Raw genomic sequence first — 14,633 nt, forward strand, 5'->3', positions numbered from 1 at the left:
GCCGTCCAGGGGGGCGTGGACGTTCGCGCTAGGAGGCCTGTGACTTTAAGGGGCAGGGCTGCGCTTGCTGTGGCGGAGGCCGATTGGCTGGAAGCAGTCCCCGGATGTGACGCAGGAGAAGCCCACGTGTGCGATTCACATGGCGGCGCTCCTGAGGAGATTGCTGCAGAGCGGGAGGCCCTCAGCGGCCTCTGGCCGCCCCGTAGGACGGCGCGAGGCCAGCCTGGGCACTGGTCCCGGGGTTGCGGTGCGAGTGCGGTTCGCTCCCAGCCCCACAGGTAACCTTGGCGGACGTGACACTACAGGCCGAGGCGCCCCCTGTCTCGTCTCCGCCCCCCGAATGTTCCCGAATGAATCCTTTCCGGTGGTGTCAAGTGGGCGGGCGGAGGAGGGTTAAGGCAGCGCTAGCCCATTCTACAGAGGCGGAAACTGAGGTGCAGGAACAGAAATATTTCAAATTGCCAGGAATTTCTTTGTGTTTTTTGTGCCGTCCCATCTCTTTCGATCTTTCATGCATTCCGTACATGTGTATTGATGACAAACTGTGTGCCAGGTGTTGTAGACACTGGGTTACAGTGATCATTGAGAAAGGTAGGGGCCCTGCTCTCTAGAAGTCTGCACTCCAGTGGCTGCCGCAGACACCTATAAAAATAAATGTAATTTTAGAGTCACATGTGCCATGCGGGAAGTGAAACAGGACAGGAGACTGGGAGTTGAAAGAAGGGCGCTCCAGAAGGCTTTACTGAGCGGGTAACATTTGAGCTGAGATCCAAATGACAAGAAAGAGCACGCCACGTGAAGCCTATAGAAGGAACCTTCTGGAGGCCGGGTGGGGTGGCTCAAGCCTGTAATCCCAGCACTTTGGGAGGCCGAGGCGGGTGGGTCACTTGAGATCAAGTGGGTCACTTGAGACCAGTCTGACCAACATGGTGAAACCCCATCTCTACTGAAAGTACAAAACTATCCGGGCATGGTGACACAAGCCTGTAATCCCAGCTACTTGGGAGGCTGAGGCAGGAGAATCACTTGAACCCGGGAGGTGGAGGTTGCAGTGAGCCAAGATCTCGCCATTGCACTCCAGCCTGGGCAACAAGAGAGAAACTCCGTCTCAGAAACAAAAAAGGAGGAATCTTCTGGGTAGAGGAAATCGCAGGTACCAAGGCACTGTGCTAGTGTTGTTGGGATCTTAGCAAACTAGAGGGTGACAGAGGCCCGTTTTATAGCCTGTTGGAGATCTTGTCAGGGCCTTCTGGTTCCCGCCAGTAAGGCTACCTTCTACCTTCTCTGCACTGAGTATGCCTCTCATCCGAAATGCCGGGATGAACATACAAAGATCTTTGTGGCAAAATCCCAGCTGTACATAATAGGATCTTTCTGGTGGTCAGTATAGCGTAGAGCAGTGCCTTTCAAACCATCTATGGTAGAAGTGCTGGTTTTAAATTTCCAATCAATTGTGTCAGTATTTCCACAAAATTAGTATAAATTAATAACCAGAAAAATAAAATTTTGAAAACATCCAAAATACAAACCCATCTCTTTTTATTTGGGTTAGCAGAGGTAAAATCGTGCTGTCAGGTTGCTATGTAAGTTTCTGCAGCCTGGCCAACATGACAAAACCTTGTCTCTACTAAAATATAAGAATTAGCCGAGAATGTGGCCCAGGCCTGTAATCCCAGCTACTCAGGAGGCTGACGCACGAGAATCGTTTGAACCCAGGAGGCAGAGGTTGCAGTGAGCCGAGATCGTGCCACTACACTCCAGCCCAGGTGACAGAGTGAGACTCCATCTCAAAACAACAACAACAAAAGTTTCTAAACCTTTACTCTCAGTTTCTGTACATGATTGTGAACTGATGACCGGTTTCAGACCAGCACTGGATCTCACACTTTGCTTTGAGCACTATGTAGAATGCCAAAGCCTGGGATTGCCTGGATACAAATTTCTGTCTTTGCCATTTGTTAGATGTGTAACTTACTAGATGTGCAAATTATTATTATTATTTGGAGACAGGGTCTGGCTCTGTCGCCCAGGCTGGAGTGCAATGGCGCAATCTTGGCTCACTGCAACCTCAGCCTCCGGGGCTCAAGTGATCCTCCCACCTCAGCCTCCCGAGTAGCTGGGACTACAAGTGTGTGACCACTATGCCCAGCTAATTTTTGTATTTTCTTGTTGGGGTTTTCCCATGTTGTCCAGGCTGGTCTCGAACTCCTGAGCTCAAGTGATCTACCTGCCTCAGCCTCCGAAAGTGCTGGTATTACAGGTGTGAGCCACCGCACCTGGCCTAGATGTGCAAATTATTTAATGAATCTGAGCCTCAGTTTTACTATTTGTGAAAACAGGGCTAATAGTGTCTGTCTTATGGGGTTAAGCTCATGCAGCTGAACCAATTAGCAAGGTCTAGTGCACCCAGAAAGCACTTAATAAATGTCCTCTATTATGATGATTATAATTTTTATTTTCTTGCTCATTTGCGGGAAAAGCCCATGTGGGAAAGGCTTTTGACTATAAACAGATAAAAGAATTACCAGGCACAGATCATTACAGTAGCTGAAATTATTTGAGGGTTTACTTTGGTCAGCATTTAGACCTGAGAGCAACCCTATAATGAGGAAAATTCTTATTTTTTTGCTCTTAATCCCTCTGACAGTTGAGGAAATAGAAGCTCATAAAAGCTGAGTTCCTTCCAAAGGGGTAGCAACTAATAAATGGTGGATGCAGAATTTGACTCCAGGTGTGCTTAATGTAAGAGGCTTTGTTTTTAGCAGCTGGGTCCCTCTTTTGTCCTGGGGACTCTTGGGACCCAGTGCCACTGAATACCACTGGTTTTCTGGTGTCCTTGCAGTAACTATCCAAAGGTTACACACATCAGTGTTGAAGCAGGGTCGGCCTGGTCCCAGAAGAGCTTTTCCTCTCCTCTGCTGCCTCTTTTACCTGTAAATGTAGATGAGCTCGTTGTGCAGACTTAGGGCTGTGGGCTGGACCAAAGAAGGTAGGGTAAGAGGTAATGACAACCCTGGAAAAACTGTTAACTTTCAGTTTTCAGACAGGAATGATAAAAAAGGAAAATCTTATGAGTTTAAAGTGATGAAGAGAAATATAGTGGAATCAAACACTACTGTTGGTTACTGTGTAAAGCCAGCAATTAGGGTGAAAATCTTGGCAAGGTGTGGTGGCTCATGCCGGTAATCCCAGCACTTTGGCAGGTTGAGGTGGAAGGATTGCTTGAGCCCAGGAGTTCGAGACCAGCCTGGGCAACATAGTGAAACCTTGCCTCTAGAAAAAAAAAGTACAAATATTAGCCAGGCGTGGTGGTGTACACTTGTAATTCCAGCTACTCAGGAGGCTGACGTGGGAGGATTGATTGAGCCTGAGAGGTTGAGGCTGCAGTGAGCCATGACTGTACCACTGCACCTGGCCCACAGTGTGATTGTACAGTATTTTAAATTTCTAGTTCGTTTGTAATTAATTTTTTTCCCAGCACACATCACTGAATTTCTGTAAGTTAAATGTACGTGATACGGCCTCAATGAATAACCCCGCTTCTCTTTCAGGCAAAACTTGGCCTTGAGACAAATATCAAAATAGAGTGGTGGATGCGGTTGGTGGATCCCAGCACTTGGGAGGCCAAGACTGGGGGATCACTTGAGGTCAGGAGTTCAAGACCAGCCTGGCCAACATGGTGAACGCCTGTCTCTACCAAAAATACAAACATTAGCTGGGTGTGGTGGCACGCACCTGTAGTCCCAGCTACTTGGGAGACTGGGCATGAGAATTGCCTAAACCCAAGAGGCAGAGGTTGCAGTGAGCCAAGATTGTGCCACTGCACTCCAGCCTGGGTGATAGAGCGAGACTCTGTCTTAAAAAATCTACAAAAACCTCCTGGGCTCAAGTGATCCCCCTGGCTTTGGCCTCCCAAAGTGATAGGATTACAGGCGTGAGCCAATGTGTCCTGCTGGTCTTTGAAATTTATTGCAACATTCTGTCACAGTAGTGCTTACTTGCCCCTTGCTGAGGCCTATTAGCTCATCTTCCCTGTCTTATCTGAGCTGTTCTCTTCTCCAGGCTTCTTGCACCTGGGTGGCCTCCGCACTGCCCTGTACAACTACATCTTTGCTAAGAAGTACCAGGGGAGCTTCATCCTGAGGCTGGAGGACACAGATCAGACTCGCTTTGTGCCTGGGGCAGCGGAGAATATTGAGGACATGCTGGAGTGGGCAGGTGAGCCTGGCAGAGAAAGGATCTTTCTGCAGGGGAGGAACAGGAAGCAGGAAAAGGAGCCTGTGGGTCTTCTCATGGAGCTCAGGGTGGAAAATGAGGAGTTTCTGGAGAAATAACTGTGTTTGTACTGCCCGGGGTGGCAGATGCCACCTGAAAAAAATGCTGCAGCTCTCTGAAACACAGCTCCAAGACTGGTTTCTTTATTTTTTAATTTTTTAGAGTCAGGGTCTCATTCTGTTGGCTAGAGTTCCATGGCACAATCATAGCTTATTGTAGACTTGACCTGGGCTCAAGTGATCCTCCCACCTTAGCCTCCCAAGTAGATGGGACTACAGGCATGCACCACCACCCCTGGCTAATTTTTAGTTTTTTATTTTTTTGTAAAGATGAGATCTCGCTGTGTTGCCCAAGCTATTCTCAGACTCCTGGGCTCAAGCAATCCTCTTGCTACAGCCTCCCAAAGAGCTGGGATAACAGGTGTGAGCCACTGACAAGGCTGTTTTGAGATTCCTATTTTCACCTCAGAATCTCAAGTCCATTCCCTACAGGGGCCAGGCAGGAAACACAGACCAAGTGGGAATTGGAGGAGCTGGGCCGGTGCTGAGCTGTGGAAACCACATCTCATCCAGAGGAGGGAGTGCCTCTGAGCTCCAGCTCCTTGTACCTGTGCGGGAATGCTGGCCCAGCTTGTCCAGTCTTCTGAGTTCCAACAAGAGCCAGAAATAGTTTTTCTGGATGAATACTTACCGTTATTAAATCTGGGCTCAGATTTTTTTTTAACCACATTGTATAAGCCACACAAAACACATACAGCTTCTGAAGTTGATCTTGTGGGAAGTTTAATCCTGGGGACAGCTAAGGTTAGGGAGAACAAAGAGGAGTGTGTTTCCTTTTCCTGGGTTGACAGTTGTCTACCTATATGGACAGGTGTGACTAGGAAAGGGGAGATTCCCAAGGAAAAATACCAAGACTTTGCTAGTCTAGAGATTGAAAAAAAAAAAAAAAAGAAAAATCCCAAGACTGTTTTGAGATGTGTGTTCCAATCTCAGATAAATTACTCACTAGACTCTGGATTCATAAAGAGTACGAAATGATTTTATATCTTTTATTGTAAAAGGCTTTAGCAGGTGTTCAGTCAAGGTCTGTTGAATAAAGAATTCTATACAAGATCAGATACTGTGATCAAGGGACCATTCTAGGTGCTAGAGACATTTAACAAAGACCCTGCACATGGCCAGGTACGGTGGCTCGTACCTGTAATCCCAGCACTTTGGGAAGCCAAGACGTGTTAATCACTTGAGGTCAGGAGTTCGAGGCCAGCCTGGCCAATATGGCAAAAACCCCATCTTTACTAAAAATACAAAAATTAGCTGGTATGGTATGGTGTGCCTGTATTTCCAGCTACTTGGGAGGCTGAGGCACAAGAATTGCTTGAACCCAGGAGGCAGAGGTTGCAGTGAACTGAGATCGCGCCGCTGTACTCCAGCCTGGGCGACAGAGTGAGACTGTCTTAAAAAAATAAAAATAAAAAAAAAGTCCGTATGCGGTGGCTTACACCTGTAATCCTGTAATCTCAGCACTTTGGGAGGCCAAAGCAGGCGGATCACAAGGTCAGGAGATTGAGACCATCCTGGCTAACATGCTGAAATGCCATCTCTACTAAAAATACAAAAAACTAGCCAGGCGTGGTGGCAGGCACCTGTAGTCCCAGCTACTCGGGAGGCTGAAGCAGGAGAATGGCATAAACCTGGGAGGCAGAGCTTGCAGTGAGCCTAGATCACGCCACTGCACTCCAGCCTAGGCAACAGAGCGAGACTCCGTAAAAAAAAACCCTGTGCTCAGTGACAAGGGGAAAGACAGGTAAGTGGGTTAGTTATTTCTCTTTTTTAAAATTTTTTAAACAAACAAAGTCTTACTCTGTTGCCCAGGCTAGAGTGTGGTGGTTCAAACACAGCTCACTGTAATCTCAAATTCCTGAGCTCAAGGGATCCTCTCACCTTAGCCTCCTGGGTAGCTGGAACTATAGCTGTGTGCCACCACGCCCGGCTAATTTTATTAATTTATGTTTTTGTAGAGATCGGGTCTCGCTATGTTACCCAGGCTGCTGTTGAACCCCTGACCTCAAGTAATTCTGCCTCGGCCTCCCAAAGTGCTGGCATCACGGTCATGAACCATCACTCCTGGCTCCTAATTCATTCTTCATAGGATATTAAATGATAATAACCAGTATGGAGAAAAGAGTAACAGGCTTAGAAACTGGGGCGAGGGATGCCCTTGTAGATAGGGTGGTCTCCTCTTAGGAGGTGACGCTGGAGCAGAGACCTGCATGAAGTGAGGAGCCAGCCCCGTGGTGACCTGGGGGAAGATGTTCAAAGCAAAAAGAATAGCCAATGCAGAGGCCCCATGGAAAGAAAGTTCTGGATGTATTTGAGGAGCATCAAAAAGACCAGCTTGGTCTAACCATAGTGAGCAGAATGACCAGGGATGTGAGGATAGAAGGCTTGCCAGGCCAGGCACAGGGGTTCCTGCCTGGAATCCCAGCACTTTGGGAGGCCAAGGAGAGAGGATCACTTGGACTCAGGAGTCCAAGACCAACCTGGGCCACGTAGTGAGACCTAGTCTCTATAAAAAATTATCCGGAGGTAGTGGTGTACTCCTATAGTCCCAGCTACTTGGGAGGCTGAGGTGGGAGCATCACCTGAGCCTGGGGAAGTTGAGGTTGTAAGCTGTGATCATGTTACAGGATTCCTTCAGTGCCACTTTGCCAGCCAGAAATCTCTGCAGCTGCCGTCACCTCTGTCGGGCCTCGCTTGGGCCTTCTGGGCCCACTTGGCCCAGCAGGCCGCACTTGGCTCATGCCCGCTTGGATCCCACACCTGCTGTGGCCCCACGCTCGGCCCATGGCTGGACTAGATGTGCCACTGGGTGGCTTCTTTGTTGGGTGCCGGCATCTAGATGAGGGGAACATGGTGGCACCCAAAAACTTGGGAGATGCCAGCAGTTGTGGAGCTCCAAGAGGTGTTACGGCTCTTGTTTGGGGAATCCTGAGGTCCGAGCCCCCAGGTCCGAGCCCCCAGCACTGTCTCAGCTCTTCACTCCTTTAGCTTGGTGAGCAGGAGCATGTTACAGCTCTCTTTCTCCCGCAGTCCTTTGAGCAGGAGCATGTTACAGCTCTCTCCCATAGTCCGGTGAGCTGGAGCGTGTTACAGCTCTCTTTCTCCCTAGTCCAGTGAGTGGAAGTGTGTTACAGCTCTTTTATTCCCATCACCCGCAGCTTGGCGAGTTTTGGGTTCTTGTCCTGCAACCAAGAGGAAGAGGTGTGCAGGTACTGTAGAGTGAGTACGGCAGAGAAGAATTTTACTGAGTGACAGAAGGGAAACTCTCCGCTGCGAGAGTGGGCCCTGAAAGTGGTAGCCATCTGTGAGGCTGAGTCTGGTGTTTTTATGGGCTTAGAGTGGGGGAGTGCCTGCCGATTGGTCCATGAGTGGTCTTGGAAAAAGGACCATTCAGTTGGTTAAGACATATCATCCAGAAGGAACGAATCAAGAGAGAGTGGGTGAGACAGAGAAAGAAGTTCTCACTCCAGTCATGGACTCTATCCTGAACTGACAGTTTGGTTTTCAGGCTTTGGGCTGTCTTTGGCTTAGAGGTCAGATTTCACCAGGGATTGTCCGTGACTGCATAGGAATTCGTCTGTCTCCTGTCAGTCATGCCATTACACTCCAGCCTGAAGTGACAGAGTGAGATGCTGTCTCAAAAAAAAAAAAAAAAGAAGGCTTTCCAGGAGCCAAATTACCTGGTGCTTCACAGACCGAGATGAAGGCTTCACTTTCACGGAGGATCTGCTACTTATCAGGTACCATGCCAGGCATGAGGGATGCAGTGATGAACAGCACTGATGGTGCCGGGCCCCACCCTCCTGGAACTCCTGTGGCAGCATCATTGTGAGAATGAGGCTTGCAACCCAGACCTTGTCCCCCACCCTGGTATTTTGTCGAGGCAGAGGACAGGTATTCAGGCACCCTGTGGTGGCTGACTTCTAGAGCACCTTGCTTTGGGAGTAATTCTTTCTTTTCTTATGTTTTTCATTTTATTGATTGATTGATTGAGATGGCGCCATCTCGGCTCATTGCAAGCTCCACCTCCCGGGTTCACGCCATTCTCCTGCCTCAGCCTCCTGAGTAGCTGGGACTACAGGCGCCCACCACCACACCCGGCTAATTTTGTTGTTGTATTTTTCGTAGAGACGGGGTTTCACCATGTTGGTCCGGACGGTCTCGATCTCCTGACCTCGCAGTCCGCCTGCCTCAGCCTCCCAAAGTGCTGGGATTACAGGTGTGAGCCACCACGCCCGGCTATTATCATTATTTTTTTAGAGGCGGTGTTTCACCGTCTAGATGGTGGTTTCGAACTCCTGGGTTCAAATGAGCCACCTACCTCGGCCTCCCAAAGTCCTGGGATTACAGGTATGACCCAGCATGCCCGGCCTTTTTAAAAAATTGACATACCAAGCCTGTAATCTCAGCACTTTAGGAGGCCGAGATGGGCAGATCATGAGGTCAGGAGATCGAGACCATCCTGGCGAACACGGTGAAACCCCGTCTCTACTAAAGTACAAAAAACTAGCTGGGCAAGGTGGCAGGTACCTGTAGTCCCAGCTACTAGGGAGGCTGAGGCAGGAGAATGGCATAAACCCAGGAGGCGGAGCTTGCAGTGAGCTGAGATCTGGCCACTGCTCTCCAGCCTGGGCGACAGAGCGAGACTCTGTCTCAAAAAAGAAAGAAAAAAATTGACATATAAGCCAGGCACAGTGGCTCTCGCCTGGCTCTCACCTGGGGTGGCTCTCCCAGCACTTTGGGAGGCCAGAGCAGGTGGATCACAAGGTCAGGAGTTCGAGACCAGCCTGGCCAACATGGTGAAACCCGTCTCTAGTAAAAATACAAAAACTAGTTGGGCGTGGTTGGTGGCGCATGCTTGTAATCCCAGCTACTCGGGAGGCTGAGGCAGGAGAATTGCTTGAACCGGGTGTTGGAGGTTGCAGTGAGCCGAGATTGTGCCACTGCACTCCAGCCTGGGTGACAGAGCTAGACTCTGTTGTGGGGGAAGAAAAAAAAATGACATATAATTCCCATAATATGAAATTTATCATATCAAAGTGTACAGTTCAGTGGTTTTCAATGTATTCACTGTGTTGTGCGACCATCACCACTAATTCCAGAACGTTTCCATCACCCCTAAAAGAAACTCTTCCTTATTAGCAGTCGCTCTCCATTCTACCCTCTCCTACCGCCTGGCAACTACCAATCTCTTTCTGCCTTCATGGATTTGCCTCTTCTGGACGTTTCATATGAATGAGATCATACAACATTTGTCCTTCTGTGACTGGCTTCCTTCACTTACCATAAGCTCATCTGTGGTCTGTCAGTGCTTCGTTTCTTTTTATAGCCAAATAATATTCATTGTATGGATATACTACGTTTTGTTTATTCATCACTAGTGGATGAACATTTTGGTTACCTCTGGTTTTTGGCTGTCGAATAAAACTCTATGAACATTTACTTGCCAGTTTTTAAATTAACAGGTTTTCCATTCTCCTAGGGGAGTCCCTCTTAAACCCTGGGGCATTCCAAGATACCACATTAAAGAGACTTGTTTAGCATTAGATCAAGAAGGGACCCCCCCCAAATTTACTCGATTCAGCCCTCCTTTCTGACAAATGAAGAAATGGAGGTCCTGTGAGAGGGAGCCAAGTAACATGATAATCACAGCTGGCTGGGTGCCGTGGCTTATGCCTGTAATTCCAGCACTGGGACGCTGAGGCAGGAGGATCACTTGAGCCCAGGAGTTTGAGACCAGCCTGGACAACATAGGCAGACCTTGTCTCTGTAGAAAACTTAAAAAAAGTTAGCCAGGCCTGGTGGCATGTACCTGTAGTCTCAGCTACTTGGGAGGCTGAGGTGGGAGGATTGCGTGAGCCTGAAAGGTTGAGGCTTCAGTGAGCTGAGATCATGCCACTGCACTCCAGCCTGGGCAACAGAGTGAGACCCTGTCTCAAATAAATAAATAAATACCAAAGCATAGAGAGCACTGAGCACAGGCCACATGATGAGTACTTTACTTACATCGTCGTATTCTAGTCTCATGATGATCCTCATGAGAAAGTTACTACTTATTTCCTTCTTTGACAAATGAGTACCCAGAGCCCAGAAAGATGACTTTCCCAAGGTGTCTGAGCTGTCTGGTACATTTGAACCCAGGCACACTCAGCTCAGTTTGTGTTAGCATTGAGGGTAGCAGGGTGAACAATGTCCTTATTTTCCCAATTCATTTGAAAGCTCTTTGAGGGCAGAAACACCATCTTCCAGTTCTCGTGTCCCTGTGCCCTCTCCTGAAAGCATTCATAATGAAATTTATCCTACGTAACCAGAGGGAATTGGACTTTGGATTGGGAGTTTGGCTTACAGTAGATCATATTTAGTCTATAGCATATATTGAAACTGTCCTAAATATACACCACTGGGCTAAGCACTTGTAAGCTCTGACACATTTATTCTCACAGTTCCCTCTGCACAGGAGGCTGCTAGCTCCACTTTTCAAAACAGGAAACTGAGGCTTAGAAAGACTAAGTCTAGCTGGGCATGGTGGCATATGCCTATAATCCCAGCTACTTGAGAGGCTGAGGTGGAAGGATCACTCGAGCCTAGAAATTGGATACTGTAGTGAGCTATGATTGCACTACTGCACCCTAGCCTGAGTGACACAGCAAGACTCGCTTTCTACTAAAAAATTAGCCAGATGTGGTAATGTGCACCCGTAGTCCTAGCTACTCGGGGGGCTGAGGCGGTGGGGTGGCTTGAGCCTGGAAGTTCAAGTCTGCAGTGTGCTATGATCACAGCACTGCACTTCAGCTGTGTGATAGAGTGCGACCCCGTCTCTTAGAAAAAGAAAGGCTAAGTACCACAAACAGCAGTGTGATGAGTGGTTGAGTGTTGGCTCCGGTGCCCATTAGTCTGGGTTTGAAGCTGATCGTGCCCCTTCTACTTGGCCAGGTGACAAAGCACCTCTGTGCCTCAGTGTCCTCCTTACAGAATGGGGAAATAACTGCACCTACCTGCTAGGGTGGGTTTGAGGCTTCAGGGAAAAGTGTCTTTTTTTTTTTTTTTCTGAGACAGAGTCTTGCTCTGTCACCCAGGCTGGAGTGCAGTGGCGCGATCTCGGCTCACTGCAAGCTCCGCCTCCCGGCTTCACGCCATTCTCCTGCCTCAGCCTCCCAAGTAGCTGGGACTACAGATGCGCACCACCACGCCTGGCTAATTTTTTGTATTTTTAGTAGAGACGGGGTTTCACCGTGTTAGGCAGGATGGTCTCGATCTCCTGACCTCGTGATCCGCCTCCCGAAGTGATGGGATTACAGGCGTGAACCACCGCGCCCAGCCAAAAGTGTCTTTTATGGCACTCAGCACCCTGGTACTCACACATTGGTAGCACCTTGGGATCCCTTGTGACAACTACTAAGTTGGAGAACCAGGAGTCCAACCAGGGCCTGATGGGCTGTTCTCTGAACCACAATTTTTTTCTCCTAAGTCAGCTGTTCCCAGGCCTGGGCTTGTTTCTCCCTCTCCAGGGAAGCAATGGATTGAGAGGACATACAATTGGGGGTGTGGACTTCGGAGCCCTACACCTCTGTTTGCTCCTTAGTCCACGAGCCCATGCAACTTTCAGTGCTTTACCTCTGTGTTTTAACTTTTCATCTCCAAAAGGGACATTGGGCCGGGTGCAGTGGCTCACACCTATAATCCAAGCACTTTGAGAGGCTGAGGTGGGTGGATCACCTGAGGTCGGGAGTTCAAGACCAGCCTGGCCAATGTGGTGAAACCCTGTCTCTGCTAAAAATACAAAAATTAGCTGGGTGAGGTGGTACATGCTTGTAATCCCAGCTATTCTGGTGGCTAAGGCAGGAGATTTGCTTGAACTTGGGAGGTGGAGGTTCATGTGAGCCAAGATTGCACCACTGCACTCCAGTCTGGGCAACAGAGCGAGACTCTGCCTCAAAAAGAAGGGAGTCGGCGGGGGGGTAGGGCTGGGAGCGGTGGCTCACCTGTAATCCCAGCACTTTGGGAGGCCGAGGTGGGCGGATCACCTGAGGTCGGGAGTTCAAGACCAGCCTGACCAACATGGAGAAACTCCATCTCTATTAAAAATACAAAAATTAGCCAGGCATGGTGGCACATGCCTGTAATCCCAGCTACTCAGGAGGCTGAGGTAGGAGAATTGCTTGAACCCAGGAGGCAGAGGTTGCCGTGAGCTGAGATCACACCACTGCACTCTAGCCTGAGCAACAAGAGTGAAACTCTGCCTCAAATAGAAAAGTCGGGCCGGGAGCGGTGGCTCAAGCCTGTAATCCCAGCACTTTGGGAGGCCGAGACGGGCGGATCACAAGGTCAGGAGATCGAGACCATCCTGGCTAACACGGTGAAACCCCGTCTCTACTAAGAAATACAAAAAACTAGCCGGGCGAGGTGGCGGGCGCCTGTAGTCCCAGCTACACGGGAGGCTGAGGCCGGAGAATGGCGTGAACCCGGGAGGCGGAGCTTGCAGTGAGCTGAGATCCGGCCACTGCACTCCAGCCTGGGCGGCAGAGCGAGACTCCGTCTCAAAAAAAAAAAAAAAAGAAAAGTCGGGGGGGACATTGTACTCATGCCAACCTTATGGATTGTTATAAGGATTAAAGCTTTAATATATGCATAAAGCACTTAGAGCAATGCCTGGGAACAAGTGCTGTGTGCACCTTAGCTGTCATTATGGCCTGTGTTCCAGGCATCCCCCCTGATGAGAGCCCCCGCCGGGGTGGTCCTGCTGGGCCCTATCAGCAATCTCAGCGATTGGAACTGTACGCCCAGGCCACAGAGGCGCTGCTGAAGACCGGAGCTGCTTATCCCTGTTTCTGCTCACCCCAGCGACTGGAGCTCCTGAAGAAGGAGGCCTTGCGGAACCACCAGATGCCCCGGTAAGAACCCCAACTTGTTGCATATGCCTCACCGACATTGGGTGTGTTTGTTACCTGGTGCTGCATAAGAAATTTCCTTAAATGTGTATTATCTCTCAGTTTCTTTGGGTCAGGCATCTGAGTGTGGCCTCACCAGTTCCTTTGGCTCAGGGATTCTCAAAGCCACAGGCAACTATAGGTCCTAGCCAGTCCTGGGGTTCTCTTAAGGCTTAGCTTGAGGAGGATCTACTTCCGTCTCCTCTCACAAGGCTATTGGCCAGCCTCAGGTCCTCGCTAGCTGTTGCCTGGAGACATCAGTTCTTTGCCATGTGGGCCTCTCCATAGGGCAGCTCACAGCATGGCAGCCAGCATTCCTCAAAGCCAGCCAAGGAGAGAGTGAGCAGGTACAAGCTGGAGTCCACCTAGTTGTAGTAAAAGCTCACCACTTTTAGAGGCTGTGTATTCCTTATCTGGAATGCCTGGGACCAGAAGTGTTTTGGATTTTGGATTTTTTGCATATTGAGATATCTGCATAGATATGAGATACCTTGGGGATGGGACCCAAGTCTAAACATGAGATTCTTTTATGTTGCATGTATGCCTTATACACAGGCTGAAGGTGATTTTGGGCAATATTTTAAATAATTTTGTGCATGAAACAAAGTTTTGACTATTTTGAGTGTAGCCTGTCACATGTGTTTGGGTGGTCAATTTTCTACTTATGGCATCATGTCAGCACTCAAAAGGTTTCAGATTTTGGATCAGTTGTGGCCTTTTTTTTTTTTTTTTTTTTGAGACAGAGTCTCACTCTGTTGCCCAGGCTGGAGTGCAGTGGTGCCATCTTGGCTTACTGCAACCTCTGCCTCCCAGCTTCAAGCAATTCTGCCTCAGCCTCCTGTGTAGCTGGGACTACAGTCGCATGCCACCACAACTGGCTCATTTTTGTGTTTTTAATAGAGATGGGATTTTGTCATGTTGCCCAGGCTGTTCTCAAACTCCTGAACTCAAGCAGTCTTCCCACCTCAGCCTCCCAAAGTGCTGGGATTGCAGGCATGAACCACTGCACCTGGACCATTGTAGCATTTCAGATTAGACATACTTGGCATTATTTTTGTTCATTAGACAGAAGTCACTAGGCCCAGCCCACACACAAGGGGAGGGGACTACACAAGGACAGAAACACCAGAAGGCGAGAATGACTGGGGGCCATGTTAGAAGCTGCCTGACACATTGGGTCTCAGAAAGTAATGTGTAAAGTAATTTTAATTACTTGTTATTTTGAATGGGCAAAATGTTCTATATTTAAAAGGTCCACAGGGCGGACATGGTGGCTCACGCCTGTAATCCCAGCACTTTGGGAGGCTGAGGTGGGTGGATCATGAGGTCAGGAGTTCAGGATCAGCCTGGCCAATGTAATGAAACCCCGTCT

The 14,633-nt window shown here is 49.0% G+C and overlaps 1 protein-coding gene across 3 annotated transcripts in view; it reads left to right on the forward strand.

Moving 5' to 3' along the window:
• The first annotated feature begins 5 nt into the window (after window positions 1-5).
• EARS2 (glutamyl-tRNA synthetase 2, mitochondrial) overlaps window positions 6-14,633 on the forward strand; it is a 34,756-nt gene continuing 20,128 nt past the window's right edge. For all 3 annotated transcript variants that reach the window (XR_641334.4, XM_003916674.5, XM_021931825.2), the window contains exons 1-3: window positions 6-278; window positions 4,063-4,218; window positions 13,036-13,225. Coding sequence is in view for 2 of the 3 variants with exons in the window: in XM_003916674.5 (XP_003916723.1) it covers window positions 140-278; window positions 4,063-4,218; window positions 13,036-13,225 (485 nt within the window). In the remaining variant the exon portion in view is untranslated. The remainder of the gene's footprint in view (window positions 279-4,062; window positions 4,219-13,035; window positions 13,226-14,633) is intronic.

Source organism: Papio anubis, chromosome 18 (genome assembly GCF_008728515.1).
Source record: "Papio anubis isolate 15944 chromosome 18, Panubis1.0, whole genome shotgun sequence".
In the NCBI taxonomy this organism is placed as follows: domain Eukaryota; kingdom Metazoa; phylum Chordata; class Mammalia; order Primates; family Cercopithecidae; genus Papio; species Papio anubis.